General features: G+C 40.6%; 1 protein-coding gene and 1 long non-coding RNA gene across 2 annotated transcripts; one reads left to right on the plus strand and one right to left on the minus strand.

Moving 5' to 3' along the window:
• Positions 1 to 645: 645 nt before the first annotated feature.
• On the plus strand, positions 646 to 2,921 carry LOC122774963. Its single transcript, XR_006361040.1, has 3 exons — positions 646 to 1,482; positions 1,595 to 1,692; positions 2,400 to 2,921. It is a non-coding gene; the product is annotated as an uncharacterized LOC122774963 (long non-coding RNA).
• A 388-nt stretch (positions 2,922 to 3,309) lies between these two features.
• pop1 (POP1 homolog, ribonuclease P/MRP subunit) lies at positions 3,310 to 13,951 on the minus strand. The gene is made up of 16 exons (XM_044034869.1): positions 13,834 to 13,951; positions 13,535 to 13,652; positions 12,155 to 12,295; positions 11,732 to 11,907; positions 11,380 to 11,643; positions 11,203 to 11,290; positions 10,799 to 10,977; positions 10,390 to 10,664; positions 9,867 to 9,960; positions 9,665 to 9,773; positions 9,432 to 9,551; positions 8,529 to 8,650; positions 8,206 to 8,397; positions 7,440 to 7,594; positions 5,750 to 5,986; positions 3,310 to 4,578 (listed from the first exon to the last, which is right to left on the minus strand). The coding sequence occupies exons 1-16, from the start codon at positions 13,837 to 13,839 to the stop codon at positions 3,891 to 3,893; spliced, it is 2,964 nt and encodes a 987-aa protein (XP_043890804.1). The 5' UTR covers positions 13,840 to 13,951; the 3' UTR covers positions 3,310 to 3,890.
• Positions 13,952 to 13,957: the final 6 nt, after the last annotated feature.

Below are 13,957 nucleotides of genomic sequence, written 5' to 3' on the forward strand. Positions count from 1 at the left end.
TGCCCAAACATGGTTGAGCTGCACCGTTGCCCTGGTGATATTTAAAAATATAAAAAATTATTTTAAGTTGGATACTCATCATTGTGGCCCTGTGATGGACTGGCGACCTGACCAGGGTTTGACCCTTCCTTTCGTCTGAGGTGGAAAGTAAAATAAATGATAATAAAATAAAATTAATGCACCGGAAACTTATAAATAAAATATTAATATTATGAAATAATTAAAGTCCCTGAGTGAGAAAGTTAAAGTGTTTATGACCTTTGACCCATTTTGACCGATTCATTATGTGTTTACATGTTTTATTTTGTCAGCACGTTAATTTGCCTTTAATTAAAAACAATTCATGTGAGATTTGCGTCCCTTGTCCTTTTCTCGCAACAAAAGAAAGAACCCCATCCTTCTTAAAAAAGTAACTAAGTAACTTTTACTCTGAGTACATTTTAAACAAGCTACTTTTTCAACTTGAGTACATTTTTAGACCAGTACTTGTATTGTACTGCAGTAAAATGTTAACAAAATAGTGGTACTTAATTGAGTGGAATATTTCAGTACTCTTTCCACCTCTGCCTTTCATCATGTCAGCTGGGATTGGCACCAGTGACCTTCATGTGAAGGATAAAGTGATGAATGAATGAAGGAATGATGCTCATCATTGTCTTCATCCCACCAACACAAACTTAAAAATAGTAAATGCTTACTGTAAAGCCATGTGTAGTTCTTATCATACATCAGCGATCCAATGTAATGTCAGTGTGTTATGGTGCATGTGTTGTCGCTAAAATGGTTTCTTGAGACTTGTGGTTATCTCAGATTCTGAATGTGGTCCTACAGTACGTAGCCCTCACATCACCTGTGGATAAATTGCCACGCTGCCACCAGATTACTAATAAGGTACAAATATAAGAAGAAATTGTTCTTGTTCTTCTCACTTCTTGAATTATTACACAAATTACCACCAATTTTAGAGTCAAACCAAGCATGCAGAAATGTAAAATGTACTGTATATACAAGCAAGCATGCAATTGGATATTTAAAGAAACACAGCTGATGTGTTATAGGCAGTGTAAGAATACCCAAAAGTGTTCTGAAAGATTAGTTTTGGTCATCAATGAAACACATATTAAAGTCTATGTGGTGATAAGTGCAGTTGAAGATTATCAACAGGTCGTTGCCAGATTTCTCCAAATGAACAGTGAGCGCGAGGAAAACGTTGGGTACTAGATACAGAAAGAGGAAATCCTGGACATTTTCTCTTATCTCTTCTCTACATTTTTCAGTTTATTATAAAATCTGTGCAAAGTGTGCTCAGCAGTTTCAGGGCTACACTTCAAAATCGACGCACTGGAGATAATTTACATGTTCCGTTTCTCTGTGAAATGTCTTTTCGTCTTTTCATTATTAATATCCTTTTTTTGCAGGGATAGTGTTTTACCAGGAATTTGAAGGTCTGGCTTTACTCAACATTTTTATGTTTCTGTTTGGGTACGTATTCAAGGACACACCACTTACTGCAGCATATTTAACTGTTATATACATTTTAAGATGGTGTTAACGTACATATATTTATATATATATATGTTGTATTTTTTCCCAGTTGTCTCCTGTCATTTCTTGGAGTTTTCCTGATAGCCCGAAACAGACCAAAGATAAAGCAACAAGATCGCAATATTATCTCTTTGGACAAGATCCCTGGTAACTTTCTTATCAGCTTTTAACCACTAATCTGTGCAACAATGAACACTATGTGGATACAAGTATTTGGCCACACCTGTTAAGGATTGAATTCAGGTGTTTCAATCAGGCTTTGGGGTCAGTCCCTTATCTCCAATGAAGGACAATTATCGCTTTAGCAAACCAAAGTTATGCTTCCAACAGTTTGAGGAAGGTCATTTGCTATTCCAACATGACTGTGCCTCAGTGCACAAAGCAAAGACTATAAAGACACAGTTTGTTGTGGAAGAACTTGACTGACCCACACAGAGCCCTGGGATGAACTGGTACAGAGATTGTGAGCCAGGTCTTCACGTCCAATATCAGTGCCAGACCTCATAAATTCTCTACAGAATGAATGGACACAAAAAATCTTGAGGAAAGTCTCCCAAGAAGAGTAGAAGCTGTTATAGCTGCAAAGGGGGGAGCAACTCCATATTAAAGTACCGTGTAGGCACAGTATTTGAATATGTCTTTACAGTCTCTGTAATGGTCAGGTGTCCCAATACTTTTGTCCATATTGTGTACGTTGTGGGACGACCCTCATTGATTGGTGCACTGATTATGGCCGAGAGTGTCGATATGAATCTAGCAAGCACTGACCCTGAATTTATCTGGTGTATCTAATGTTTGCAGCCCTGGTAGCTGGGTGCCTCTAATGAGCTGTGCCTGTCTGTCTGTGTTCACAGGGAGAGTGCACGCAGGCAAAGTGCAGCCTGAGGCCAAGACTTCGACATACGGTTCGCTGGCAGCCAAGCTTATGTGCAGTAGTGCTGGACAAACAGATGATTCATAAAGACCCGCTCCAGTGCTGGTTGGGACTGCAATTTAGGTAGACTTGTGAGTGCATGTCTTTCCTTTGGGTACTTAAATAATATCTCTATTTATAGCAATAAATGGTGGGAGGCAAGTCAAGCCAGTGTCAGCTGAGTGCCAGTATCAGTGGCCAAATTGGTGTTAAATTATTACACCAAAACTAGCAAATACCTCTCTGAAAAAGAGTGCTACTAGACTATATTCTGTTTCACCTGTGTGATAGGAGTAATTCCAGCTGGGTAATCAATGATACTTGGAAAACAACTGACTCTAAATTAGACCAAAAAAACACCTCAGGATTAAAGAGAAACATCAGATGCCTTATGGGCAGCAGCAGCCTTTCATTTTTAAACAGGCCACTCTGACCAACACCTGTAAATAAAAATATTTGAATTGTGTTTATTAACTGAGAAAATTGGTCTGTGTGTGATCGTGTGTCAAGAAACAATGGTGGTTTCTAAAATTTCAAATCATAGCATTCATGAAAAACGGTGCACTACTGCCCTCCAATGGTGGGTGGAAAATCATGGATGCACAGCCTGCCCTTCCGTCTTTACCTCAAATAAATAACAGACTACACTCTCAACTCCACTGCTACCAAACTTAACTGTTGCCAAGCAACTAACCTCTTATCCGCCACCTACACATTATGGGATATGTGGAAAACTACTGTACTGCCAGTGTAACTATAAATGATTACGTGCCAGTGTTCAACACACCAACTTATAAAGGTCAGAGATTAAATTCCGTGAAGCCGACAGTAATTACACACAAAAACACCCATTCTTTCAAGTGCAGTGTTTTATTTGCTTATGTTCAAACAAAAAAAAATTAGTAATCCTGCACCTTGTTGAACTGACAGCCAGCTCTGAAATGAAACTCATTAAATGACTTAAAAAAATAGAACGCCATCAAGATAAATACTTTCAGCGTCATTAAGCCTGGATATTAAAGGATGCACAAAAAGCCATAAATTAATTCCTTCTTGAAAACCAGTTTGTCTCTCTGAAACCAACTGATTCCTATGTGGAATCTGTCAGAGGAATGAGTGTGAAAACAAGAATCCACAAATAGCAAATCAAATGGAACAGTGACGATGTCTCTCGTCAGTAAAATATACAACTAAAATACACAACTAAAAATAACACTGACACCTGTTAGCCATTCCTCAGGCATGTCATCAACTCTGCTGCTAACACTGTAGAGAAGACGATGGCACGGTACAAGAAAGAAATTACAAGGCACAGGGATTCTGTTAACGAAGCAAAGGGCAAATTAATTGCATATAACACTCTCCATTAATGCAGAATCTAGCTCTTTCTGTAAAGTACGTGTCAAGTACAAAAGGGAATCGGATGCTTCAATCAGACCTCAATGTTGATTTTTGCAAGGCGGTAATGCAGGGAGGTAGGGTTGCGCAGCAGCACTATTCCTCTGTATTCAGTTGGTTGACTGAGGATGGTGCTGAGGAGACCAGCAACGCTGACAAAGCCCAGAGCCTCCCCACACCCAGCAGACAAGGAGAAGTCTCCCTGTGTGACCCAGCCTAGAGTCACTCTGGAGCAGTGAGAGGTGACACTCGGCAGAGGGTCTGGCCACAGCCCAAAGATGAGACCTGTGGAAGACTCGGAGGATGATTTGGGGTCTTTGGCTGCTACGGGGAGGTTTGGTTCCGCTGACCCTTCCGCCTCAGTCTTCTCAGGGGACAAAGAGGATGCAGCAGCAGTTTTGTTAGAGCCCTTTTTCTTGTGCTTAGCTCTAGTTTTGAAGTGATTTTTGTGCAGGGGCTCCTGGGGGCCACTGCAGTCAGACTTGTTACTCAGCAGTTTCAGGTCCTCTGTGAGTGGCACACACACCATGGCATGAAGCTCTGGTTTCCCCTTTGATAGCAGAGACAAACGCACCCACACCACACTCATCCTATGCTCGGTGAGAAACAATCTCACAGCTGACGAGTCGGGAAGAGGCACTTGCCCGATGCGGCAGAATCGCTGACCTTTAGATGTTGTGGGCCTACACCACCCAGACAGTAGTTTCAGAGATTTTCTGTTCCTAGTAGGCAAAGAAACAGCAAATAACATAATCCATACATACATAATTATATATTAACAGTGGGTAATGTTCAGACAAGAAGTTGCATTTTCATTGGCTCTATCAGGCACCATGAGAGACATGGAATTTTGCTGAGAAACATTTTTAAAATTCCTAATACTGAAAGAAAAAAAAAAGAAAGACGGTAGCTGACATTTGAAAATCAATCAATTCGAGTCATTACTCAAAACTTGTATGGTGCTTTTATGAGAGCAGATGCAACTCTTCCCATCTACTAATCTAAGTGATGCATTGCAGTAATTTGAGGCTGGATGTCCTCTGGGGAATTCTCATCAGGGCCATTATGATGAAAGCGAGGTAGGCCGGAGAGATGCTATATATCAAGCTTGTCAAGAACTGCACGACCGCCTTTTAATAAAGATGACTGGAGACCAAAGCTCGTTCATGAGACCTTTGAAAGTCAACTGTATCAATATTGTTAGATGTGTGGGATGTTAACCCTCGTACGACATCATGATAATCAGGCTGCCTGGATTTATTTTGATTTTATGGCTGTAGAATTGTCAAAAAATGTTAAATGAGTGAGTACTTCTGCTACTTTTTCCAGGATAACTTTCACTTTTGATATCTGTTATTCAACCGTTTAGGAACAGACATCACAAACATGTGACGTGCTGGTGAATCTTGTCTGTGACGGTCATTCTGCGGAAGTCCTGAGGGCTACCGTAATGACAAGTCTATGGGCGCAAAGATCTATTTCTCTGCTTTCCAGGATCCATCCATCTTCTACTGCTTAACCCTCCACATGAGGGTCTATGTCCACATGAGGGTCTATGTCCACATGAGGAGCTATGTCTCAGCTGACAGGTCCAAAAGCGAGGTACACCCTGGACAGATCGCCACTCCATAGTTTTTGGAATTGTCTAGATATATAGGTCTAGGAGTTACGGCAATGAGAAGTCGCATGCCAAATCCCGTCAGCGACAACAAGATGGTAACAGAAGGGTTAATTGTCTAAAGGGACCTCAGCACAAAACTGTGACGGTCATGTGTTTTGAGTCTGTTCTGATGAATTCACACTCATTAAAAGGAGGAGGAGGATAAACAAAAAAGAACAGTTTCAGTGTAAATCACAAACAATATCGTACAAGAAGTAAAACAAAACACCCACCTCAGTACAGTGAAGAAGCTTTGGGGTTTTGTTTCACCGATATTTGGCTGTGATGTCATTTCTTGCTCCATAACTGTGTCAGTGTGTGTTGTGGTTTCGGTCTGGCTTTCGCTTTTTCTCTCCTCTCTTTCCTCCATTGTGATGAGCTCCCATTCCTCAGCCAGCTGTTGCCATGGGCAACAGAATGGAGCCAGACAGCCATGTTTCACATAATTGGTCCTCTTGGCGGGTGGACGCCTACAGAAGAGGTCAGAAGGTCAGAACCTTGTCAAACTGTTGGGGCAACTCTTGATAATTAATCCAATACATCAGGACTGCTAAGCGGTCGTTTGTAGGGGACAGACAGCGTGAGGCCTTTTTAACATCTCATCTGCATGCTGGCAAAGTTCTGCACAGAGGAAATTAACTGAGGTCAGAGCTTACGCACACTTCACTTTATCTTTATCAGCTTTTACTGACAGCCTGTCATACCACATAGTCACACTATGTGCTTCTGATTATCTTTATCCTTTCATACAGCAACAGACCACCTTTCAAACATAGCCTCAGTGTACACCTACCAACCTTTAGGTTTGGTAGGTGCAAGTACTTCAAGGTCGAATGTGTAAGAATTGGTGACGTCATCCAATGGACTTCTCCACTCACCCCTCCCTTTCCCATGCGCATCAGGGAGCTACGGTGGCCTTTGTGTACCAGAAAGGATGCCATTTGTCTTCATTTGCATGGTAAGTTTCCACTTCAAAATGCGAAACGCATGCTCTGGCTGGTTTGTTCTGTTCGGGCTGCTGTAGAAATATGACGTGGCAAGAAGATGACGGCTTCCACAAAGCAAGAGCCTTGCTTTTTTGAATTTCCTTAAGCTTTGTTCTATTTTCTCTTGTGTTGTTTTGAATGTTTTCCCTGAAGCTTTAGTTTGACTGTATGAATTTGAAAGAATGAAAGAAAAAGGTTTCTCACATCATTCTCCACCCTTTTGAACACTGAATGGATAACATTTTACTTTATTTAAGAGACACTTTGCTGTTATCATTTTCTTTTATCATTTTGCCTAAGACTAAGCACGATCTTATGGGGAGTATACTGTATTTAATTTCGGCCACTAAATCCCCCCTAAACGTTACACCCTGGACCTTTAAGATTGTGTTTTCTATTTACATTACATGTCAGAGTATAAAATCTCAAGACTGACAAATAGTTTGCCAGAACAAAATGTCTTTAAGCGTCACTCTGCTAAGTGAGAATGCTGAAACCCAATCTGAAATTTTGAAAATCCTCTGCAGTCCAACAAAACCTTGAAACAAATCTTTTATCAACAGCACACACACACTTTCTTGGAAACCACTCCACCATCACACCTGACCCATGGCTTTATCTCATTTCTTCTGATTACCTTTTAAAATGTATCTTAAATATTGCATGGTTGTGTGAAGCCTACACATTTATTTGTTTGTGTTTTATAGAAGTATGGCACCTGTAATGTTGCATTACTGCCTTCTTCTCTTAACTTTCACCTCTTCTTCCTAATTCCAAATATCACCTAACTGTCACTAATTCTCCTTCTCGAGGGCCTTCTCTCTTATAACTAATCCATTTGCTAAACTAATCAACTTAAAACTATGATCACACTAATGGCACAAAACATTATTATTATTATCTTGCTTCTTCGCCTCAGCTTTGGTGTTTCTCTGACCTTTTGAAGTTGTCCAGGAGCTCGGTCTCCTGCTCCTCCTGAAAACGAACACCTGCCGGACAGTCTGGGTAATCATGGGGAAAGTGGGGGGTTCCTTTATTCTGAGAGTGTTTCAGACTCATATTCAGCCCACCAACACGGACTCCCCTGTAAACCTATCAGAGGGAGAAACAAGTAAATACTGCATTTCTGCAAATCTGACAAAATAAAGCTTTTAGTCTGCTTTTAAATGTCAAATATAGTCAACATTTTCAAACATGTCCAATGCATCCAAGTAAGAGAAACAGATACAGATTTCCACTGTGTTATATACTGTATATCATTAAAGCATCCTCAGCAACTGTTCACTCAAAGACCTGGAAACATCATTTTACATTTTTACTTGAACCTGACATCAAATCATTTGGAATCCTAAGCACAAATTATTCCCATTACTGTTGTATATACTTTGATTTGTATAATAGCTTATATCTGAATATCTTAATAGGCTGTGTTTTGATTTAATATGACCACAAAACGAAATTGCTGTCAGACTCTAAAGAAGTCAATAAATAAACAAAATTGAATAAAATAAGGTAAAATTAGTCTGAGGTACAGTCCATACAATATTTTGATGGTATCTCACGTGATGCTCCATCTTGTTAAATGTATAACATGGAAATGTTTCAGTGAAGCTCAAATTTCTAACACATTTCAAATCACAATAGCAAATAACTGCAGTTGGATATTTTACCCAAATCATTCAGCCCGAAGTCCTGGTACTTACCAGCGGGACCCAGAAGGCCATTCCCCAGCCTTTAGGAAGCAGCAGGTCCCATCCAGCACCCCAGGAGCTCATTTCATGTCCCACCTGCTTACCAGGTTGGTGGACCAGCAGGACAGGGACTCGGCCTTGTAGTGGAGTGGGGCTCAGTCTGGAACCTGGCACCAGCACCTCACTTCTCATACGGTTCAACTCCTGTAGCCACATACAGACATTAGACATTTCAGGGTATGTATGCTACCAGACATAGAGACAGTGGAATAAAAAGAAATATACTGGTTGCTGAAAATTAATGTTCAACACTTCTGAAGAAAACGATAAGCTACCTGCTCTGATATCTTGTTATCCGTAACATTGTCCCGTACAGACTGTTCCCAAAGGAAACTCTGACAACAGTTTTTGGGTACTCCACGCAGCATCAGCTCCCTCCTCTTCTCCTCATCCACCTCTGGAACAATTACACAACACAAACACATAGCACATCCTCCCACAAGGCCAGCATCTGCAACTTTTAACACTCTCCATGTCTGATTTATAACCCAAAATTTAAAATAAACAGCAATGTCATCACTGATAACTGAAACTCATTCAGGTAGCCAAAGGAAATAAGAACATGATGCAACAAAGCTGCGTTAACTTAGTGCTTTGTGAAGTTTACATTTAATCCTCAGCATTTGTTATTATACATTGGAGAATGGGGACGATTTGCAATAGTAAGTGCTTCCATGTTGCAAGTTCTTAAAATGATCTGCAACACGTTTAAACTGAACATGCAATAAGCTTACAATTCTGTCTTAACTGTGAAAACCTCAACAGTGACAGATTGACTATACATTTTTGTTTTAGGAGAAATGATCAATACAACGGTGAAACCTGTGAATCAGCTGTCATCAGTCACCGAGTGTGTTTCGAGTACAGGGTCCTGCCAGGATTCGAACCTGGAACATCTGCATGGAGAGGCAGAGGCCCCCTGGAGCACAGAACCAGATGTGTACTCACTGAAACAACCTCAGAACCAGACATAACAGACTGATTGTTTGGTAAATGGTCAGATGTTTGCTGGCATATCGTGTATGAAAACATTTCCTTAAGGGAAACTGAGATTAGGCCAGGAAAGCAGTTTATTGGTGATTAAATTATGGAAATAAAATCAATGGATTTCATTATTTTATTTGTCTGTAACGATTATAGTGGCCGTGGCTCAGTCTGATTGGTAGATTAGATTTTACCTTCCGTCTGCTTTACACATGGCAAAGCTTTAACCTTCTTTGATGGTAAAGTCAGCCTGGGATCATCTACAGCCAGACCCAGCACTGTGCCTGCAGGGAGCTCCCCGGTGGAATAGATGTCTGGATGAATTAAAACATTCACTTTTTATAAACATGTCTGCCTCATGGCAAAGGTACTAAGAGACAAACATAAGAATGCTTTCATTTACACTGTGAAATAATAAAAAAAAAACCTTTCAGGATATTAAAGATATCAGCTTGTTGTTTATGCAGATTCATCTTGCTCTCGTCTTTGCAGTGCTCAGGCCACCAAAGGGGGGATGGCTGGGATTTATCCAAAGCCTTATAAAAGAAAGAAATGCATACTTATTTGTTAGGAATGCACAAATATCTGAGGCTCTCTCCTTTTTCATGTTGATGATGTTAAACCCTTACATTACAGTCTGTAGCAGCTTCCAAAGTTTCAGCAAGAACAGTGTGGGACTGTGGTCCAATGAGGCGATAGCGAACTATCTCCATTGTGAGATCGCTGCAGCAAATCCACAAGACAAATTCAAGCACAATTTAAACTGAAACTTGCTTATCTAAGCCTTTTATTTGCTCGGGCTGCTTTCAGACATGCACTAAACTCCGGAGATAGTCTAGGGATTAGACTATGTGTGTGAATGCAAATGACCACAGAAGCTGGCCCTAACCCACATTCTATGGATAATGTCCAAGTGAGCTCATATGAGAACGCAACAGGAGAAACTCCAGATAATCCACAGTGAGTGAATGGCTGAGTGTCCTGCCACCTGTAGACTACAGTCAGACTCCTGCCCTTCACTTGGATTATCTGGAATTCTCCTGTTTTGAATGTGTCTCACCCAGACAATCTCCTGCTGCATTTGTCATGTGGACAGCACAAACTCCAGAATTCATGGCTGAAAATAGTTTCAAATCTGTAAACTCAACTGACTTTATGACTATTCCCGTTGAGCTGGATCTCCATGTGACAGGTGTACTGTGAGATCTGGTTCCGTCTCCTAGAATCTTCTTGGCAGGGGGTTCACAGGCATCTTTACAGCTGCGCTTCCTCTTGGTCCTGTGACTCTGTGCGGGCTTAGGGGCTTTTTCAGGTTTAAGTTCAGGTTCTGTGGTGGGTGTAACCTCTGCAGGTGTAACCACAGGCACAACTGGAGGGACTACAGCCTCACAACACTGGCACACACTCTGTAATTCAGGGAGAAGATCCTGGAAGGAGCACACAGTATTTTATGTTAACAGTTTTGCCTGTCAATTGTCCTGCATCTACAATTTATTTTTTATTTTTGTCAGAATAGTACATACAAAAATATTAATAATTTATCCCTCAGAACACCTCATACCTGTTTAATAGAGGGATGAGCCCAAATCCACAGCTGTCTGTGAGTTGATCCATGTGTACAAGGTTTCCAGATAAAGGTGACAGGGCCCAGGACCTGCGAGGGGTACTGTCCCGCTCTGTAGACCACCACACTGCCCTGTCTTTGCCCTGATAGACACAGAGCTGCAGCAAACGTAGGACCTAAAAACACACACACACATACACATTTTTACAACCACTTGAAATGAACTGTCCATGTGCACTAACAACAGGTTTGCAAACATTAAATCAAGAAACCGTCAATCTAAAAGTTAAAATTGCAACTATCTGAATATTAAAAATCAAAGAGGAAGAATACATGTAAAAAAGGCATTTTCTAGAGACAAAAACCTTTATATAAGTTGCAGAGTAATGAAAAATACTTACCAGCTTGCTTGCTGGTTAGTTGTGACAGAGCAGCCAGCAGCTTTTCCTCCTCTCCCTGCAGCTCTATGCAGCAGTAGTAAGAAAGGTCCTGGGAGGACAGGAATTACAGGAATTCAAGATGACTTCATTACAAATTAACAAAGCAAAAAAAAGAGCAAGAAATAGCTGTGAAGTCACCTGCAGCAAACAGTGGGTGCTCATGGCTCTGTAGCAGGGGCGATAACATTTACATGTGGGTCTGTCCCCGAGACAGTAACCCCACTTTTTAACCATGTGGAAGCGCTTGGCATGCCAAATGTGCGTCTCTAGCCATACGTTTTTTCTCTGACGCCGGTTGAACTCAAGCAGTAGGTTTCCATGCCGGCGTCGGGCCTTGCGGCTCTTGCCCTTTGCCTTTGTCTGTTCCTTCTTCTTTGAGCCAGCCTGGAGGCTCTTTTCACGCTGTGAGAGAAAAGACACTGGACATGACAGAGGCTCTCGGAGTATGTTTGTATCAGGATACTGAATGTAAACATGTCCTAAACTTTACCAATCTGTTAGCTGTGTCTCTTAGTCGACGAGGGAGACGCTTGATGTTGTGGCTCATGGCCCTTCTCCTCATGTGTTTGGGCAGGGCTTCAAACACATGGCAGCTGGCTGTTGTTTTGTTGACAGCTTTTAACATGGCTCTCACCTCTGCCGCCCTGGCCATGGCAAAACCACCACCTGGTAGGAATGGTAGTTGGAAAGAAAAGCAAAAGCAATGAATTTTAACTTTATTTGCAGTTTGCAGATAATTTCATAATTCACTGCTTCCATTTTGAGACCGTCTCAGTTCAACTAAATGTAATGTATCTTGAGGGGAAAATAACAACCGAGTATAGCAGTAAAATAAATGATGAATCTCTACATTCATCAGCTTAGTCAGCAGTTATACTGATATGACTTTGTAAAAGTAATACAATGTCTTTACCTGAAATATACTTTGGTATTTCCTTGGCATAGCTTCCTCCATCTTTCTGGTGTCCACGAACCCATCCACCACGGTGCTGAGGTTTCGTCTGCCTCTCTGTAGACTGCTGAATATCAGATGGAGCATTGCTACCACTCCCACCTTTAGGAAGATCATCATTTTATCATTTCAGAACCAATGAGACTGCTAATGTTTGCCCCCATAATAGACACTCAGAGGTTGTTGTCTCTATGGCAATTACATATTGAAGAAGTAGAAATTGTTAGGGTCTATGAGGTATCTGGCCATGAATGTGGTAAGTAACAATAATCTTCAGATAATCTTTTCCTTTTTTTCTTGATCAAATGAATATTACATAAACTCCTTGCCCAGTCTCCATAAATTCCTCTTTCCATCAAGGCTGCTCTGGCGCCAGTTGGCAGCATGTGCCTCATATCAAATTAGTTTTTTTTGTCTGGAAAAAAGAGGTTTGATGCTGGAACACAATGTTTACTGGTCTACAAGTAAGAAATGCTTACATAAGAGGCTGAGGGCAGGATTATTGTGACCAACAAAACAAATCAAATAGTTATGTATATAATAGTTACTGTAGATGTCACAGTGATGGTGATAAACGATTACCCGAACACTGGTGGTGTTAATAATTACACATAGAAATTTACGTGAAGAAATTTCAACTCAGTGTCGGCAAAGTGAAATGGGAAACTATTCACATTTAGCAAGATGAGACATCTGAGAAACTTGATTTGATTATTAATAAACAGTCAAACTGATTAATCCATTATGAAAATAGTTGATTAATTTAGAAATTGATTAATGATCGATGTATCATTCCAGCCCTACATGATATATCATAAATTAAATAGTCTTGCAATGAACAGAGTATTTCGTCAAGAGAGATGGGAATCAGTATCAGTCAGATGCTGGTCAAAATTACTATTAGATAGATAAAAACGTAACATCCAATACAATCCAAAATTCCTAAATAAAGCGCATGCTTCATGTTGAACAGACTGTAAAAATTCTAAGCTTGTTTGGGCTGTTTATTTCTTCTTTTTGGACAACAATATTTGTCACACAGTTAGAGTATTATGTATTTGAAATGACTCGGCACAAAATTAATGTGTTGTTAACAGCTTCATAAGTTTATAAATGGTCTAAAATTAAAATATCTGGCTGATATCGGTATCAGTAGATTCTCCAGTTTGTGATATCAGCATCAGACACAAATAATTATTAAAAAATAAGTGGTATCTTCCCATCTCTAATCATGAAGCTAGAATATAAGGAGGTTTAAAGTTTGGATTCAGGTGTGACCATGCAGACACATACAGCAACACAGAACTGGCAGAGAGACAGAGGCATACAGAGAGAGAGTACCAGTGACCGGTGTGTCTCCTCCGTTTCGTGGGTTGTTCTCCCTTGATGGAAACTGAACACTGGAGGGCTGGTTCCTCATCTTCCTCTCCTTTATCTTCACTTTGGCAGCAGACATTTTCTACACAACACAGTCAGAGGAAGGAAAGAAGGTGTGTTTGAAACACACGGCACTGTTTGTGTCTGCTTCAAAAACGTCAGCTAACGCTAACCACACTACGTTATTCCACGTGAAGTGGAATATATATAAGTATACAACAGTATGGTTTGAAATCCAGACCAACCACGTTGTATATACTCACTTTCATTTTCCACGGCTGTGACTGAACGTCTCAAACTTTGTCCAAACGTGTACGTCTACTATCATGAACTGTTAGCTTCCATGTGAATTTTCAACACGCTGTGGGTTAACTTCCGGGTACATGT

Source organism: Solea senegalensis, linkage group LG9 (genome assembly GCF_019176455.1).
Source record: "Solea senegalensis isolate Sse05_10M linkage group LG9, IFAPA_SoseM_1, whole genome shotgun sequence".
Taxonomy (NCBI): Eukaryota; Metazoa; Chordata; class Actinopteri; order Pleuronectiformes; family Soleidae; genus Solea; species Solea senegalensis.

Bases quoted from the DNA above. Each gene is read 5' to 3' on its own strand.
- pop1 (XM_044034869.1), bottom strand. The intron at 10,665-10,798 runs GTATGAGGTGTT...TGCTCCTTCCAG, and splicing joins CTCATCCCTCTATTAAACAG to GATCTTCTCCCTGAATTACA. The intron at 7,595-8,205 runs GTAAGTACCAGG...TCCCTCTGATAG, and splicing joins TGGCCTTCTGGGTCCCGCTG to GTTTACAGGGGAGTCCGTGT.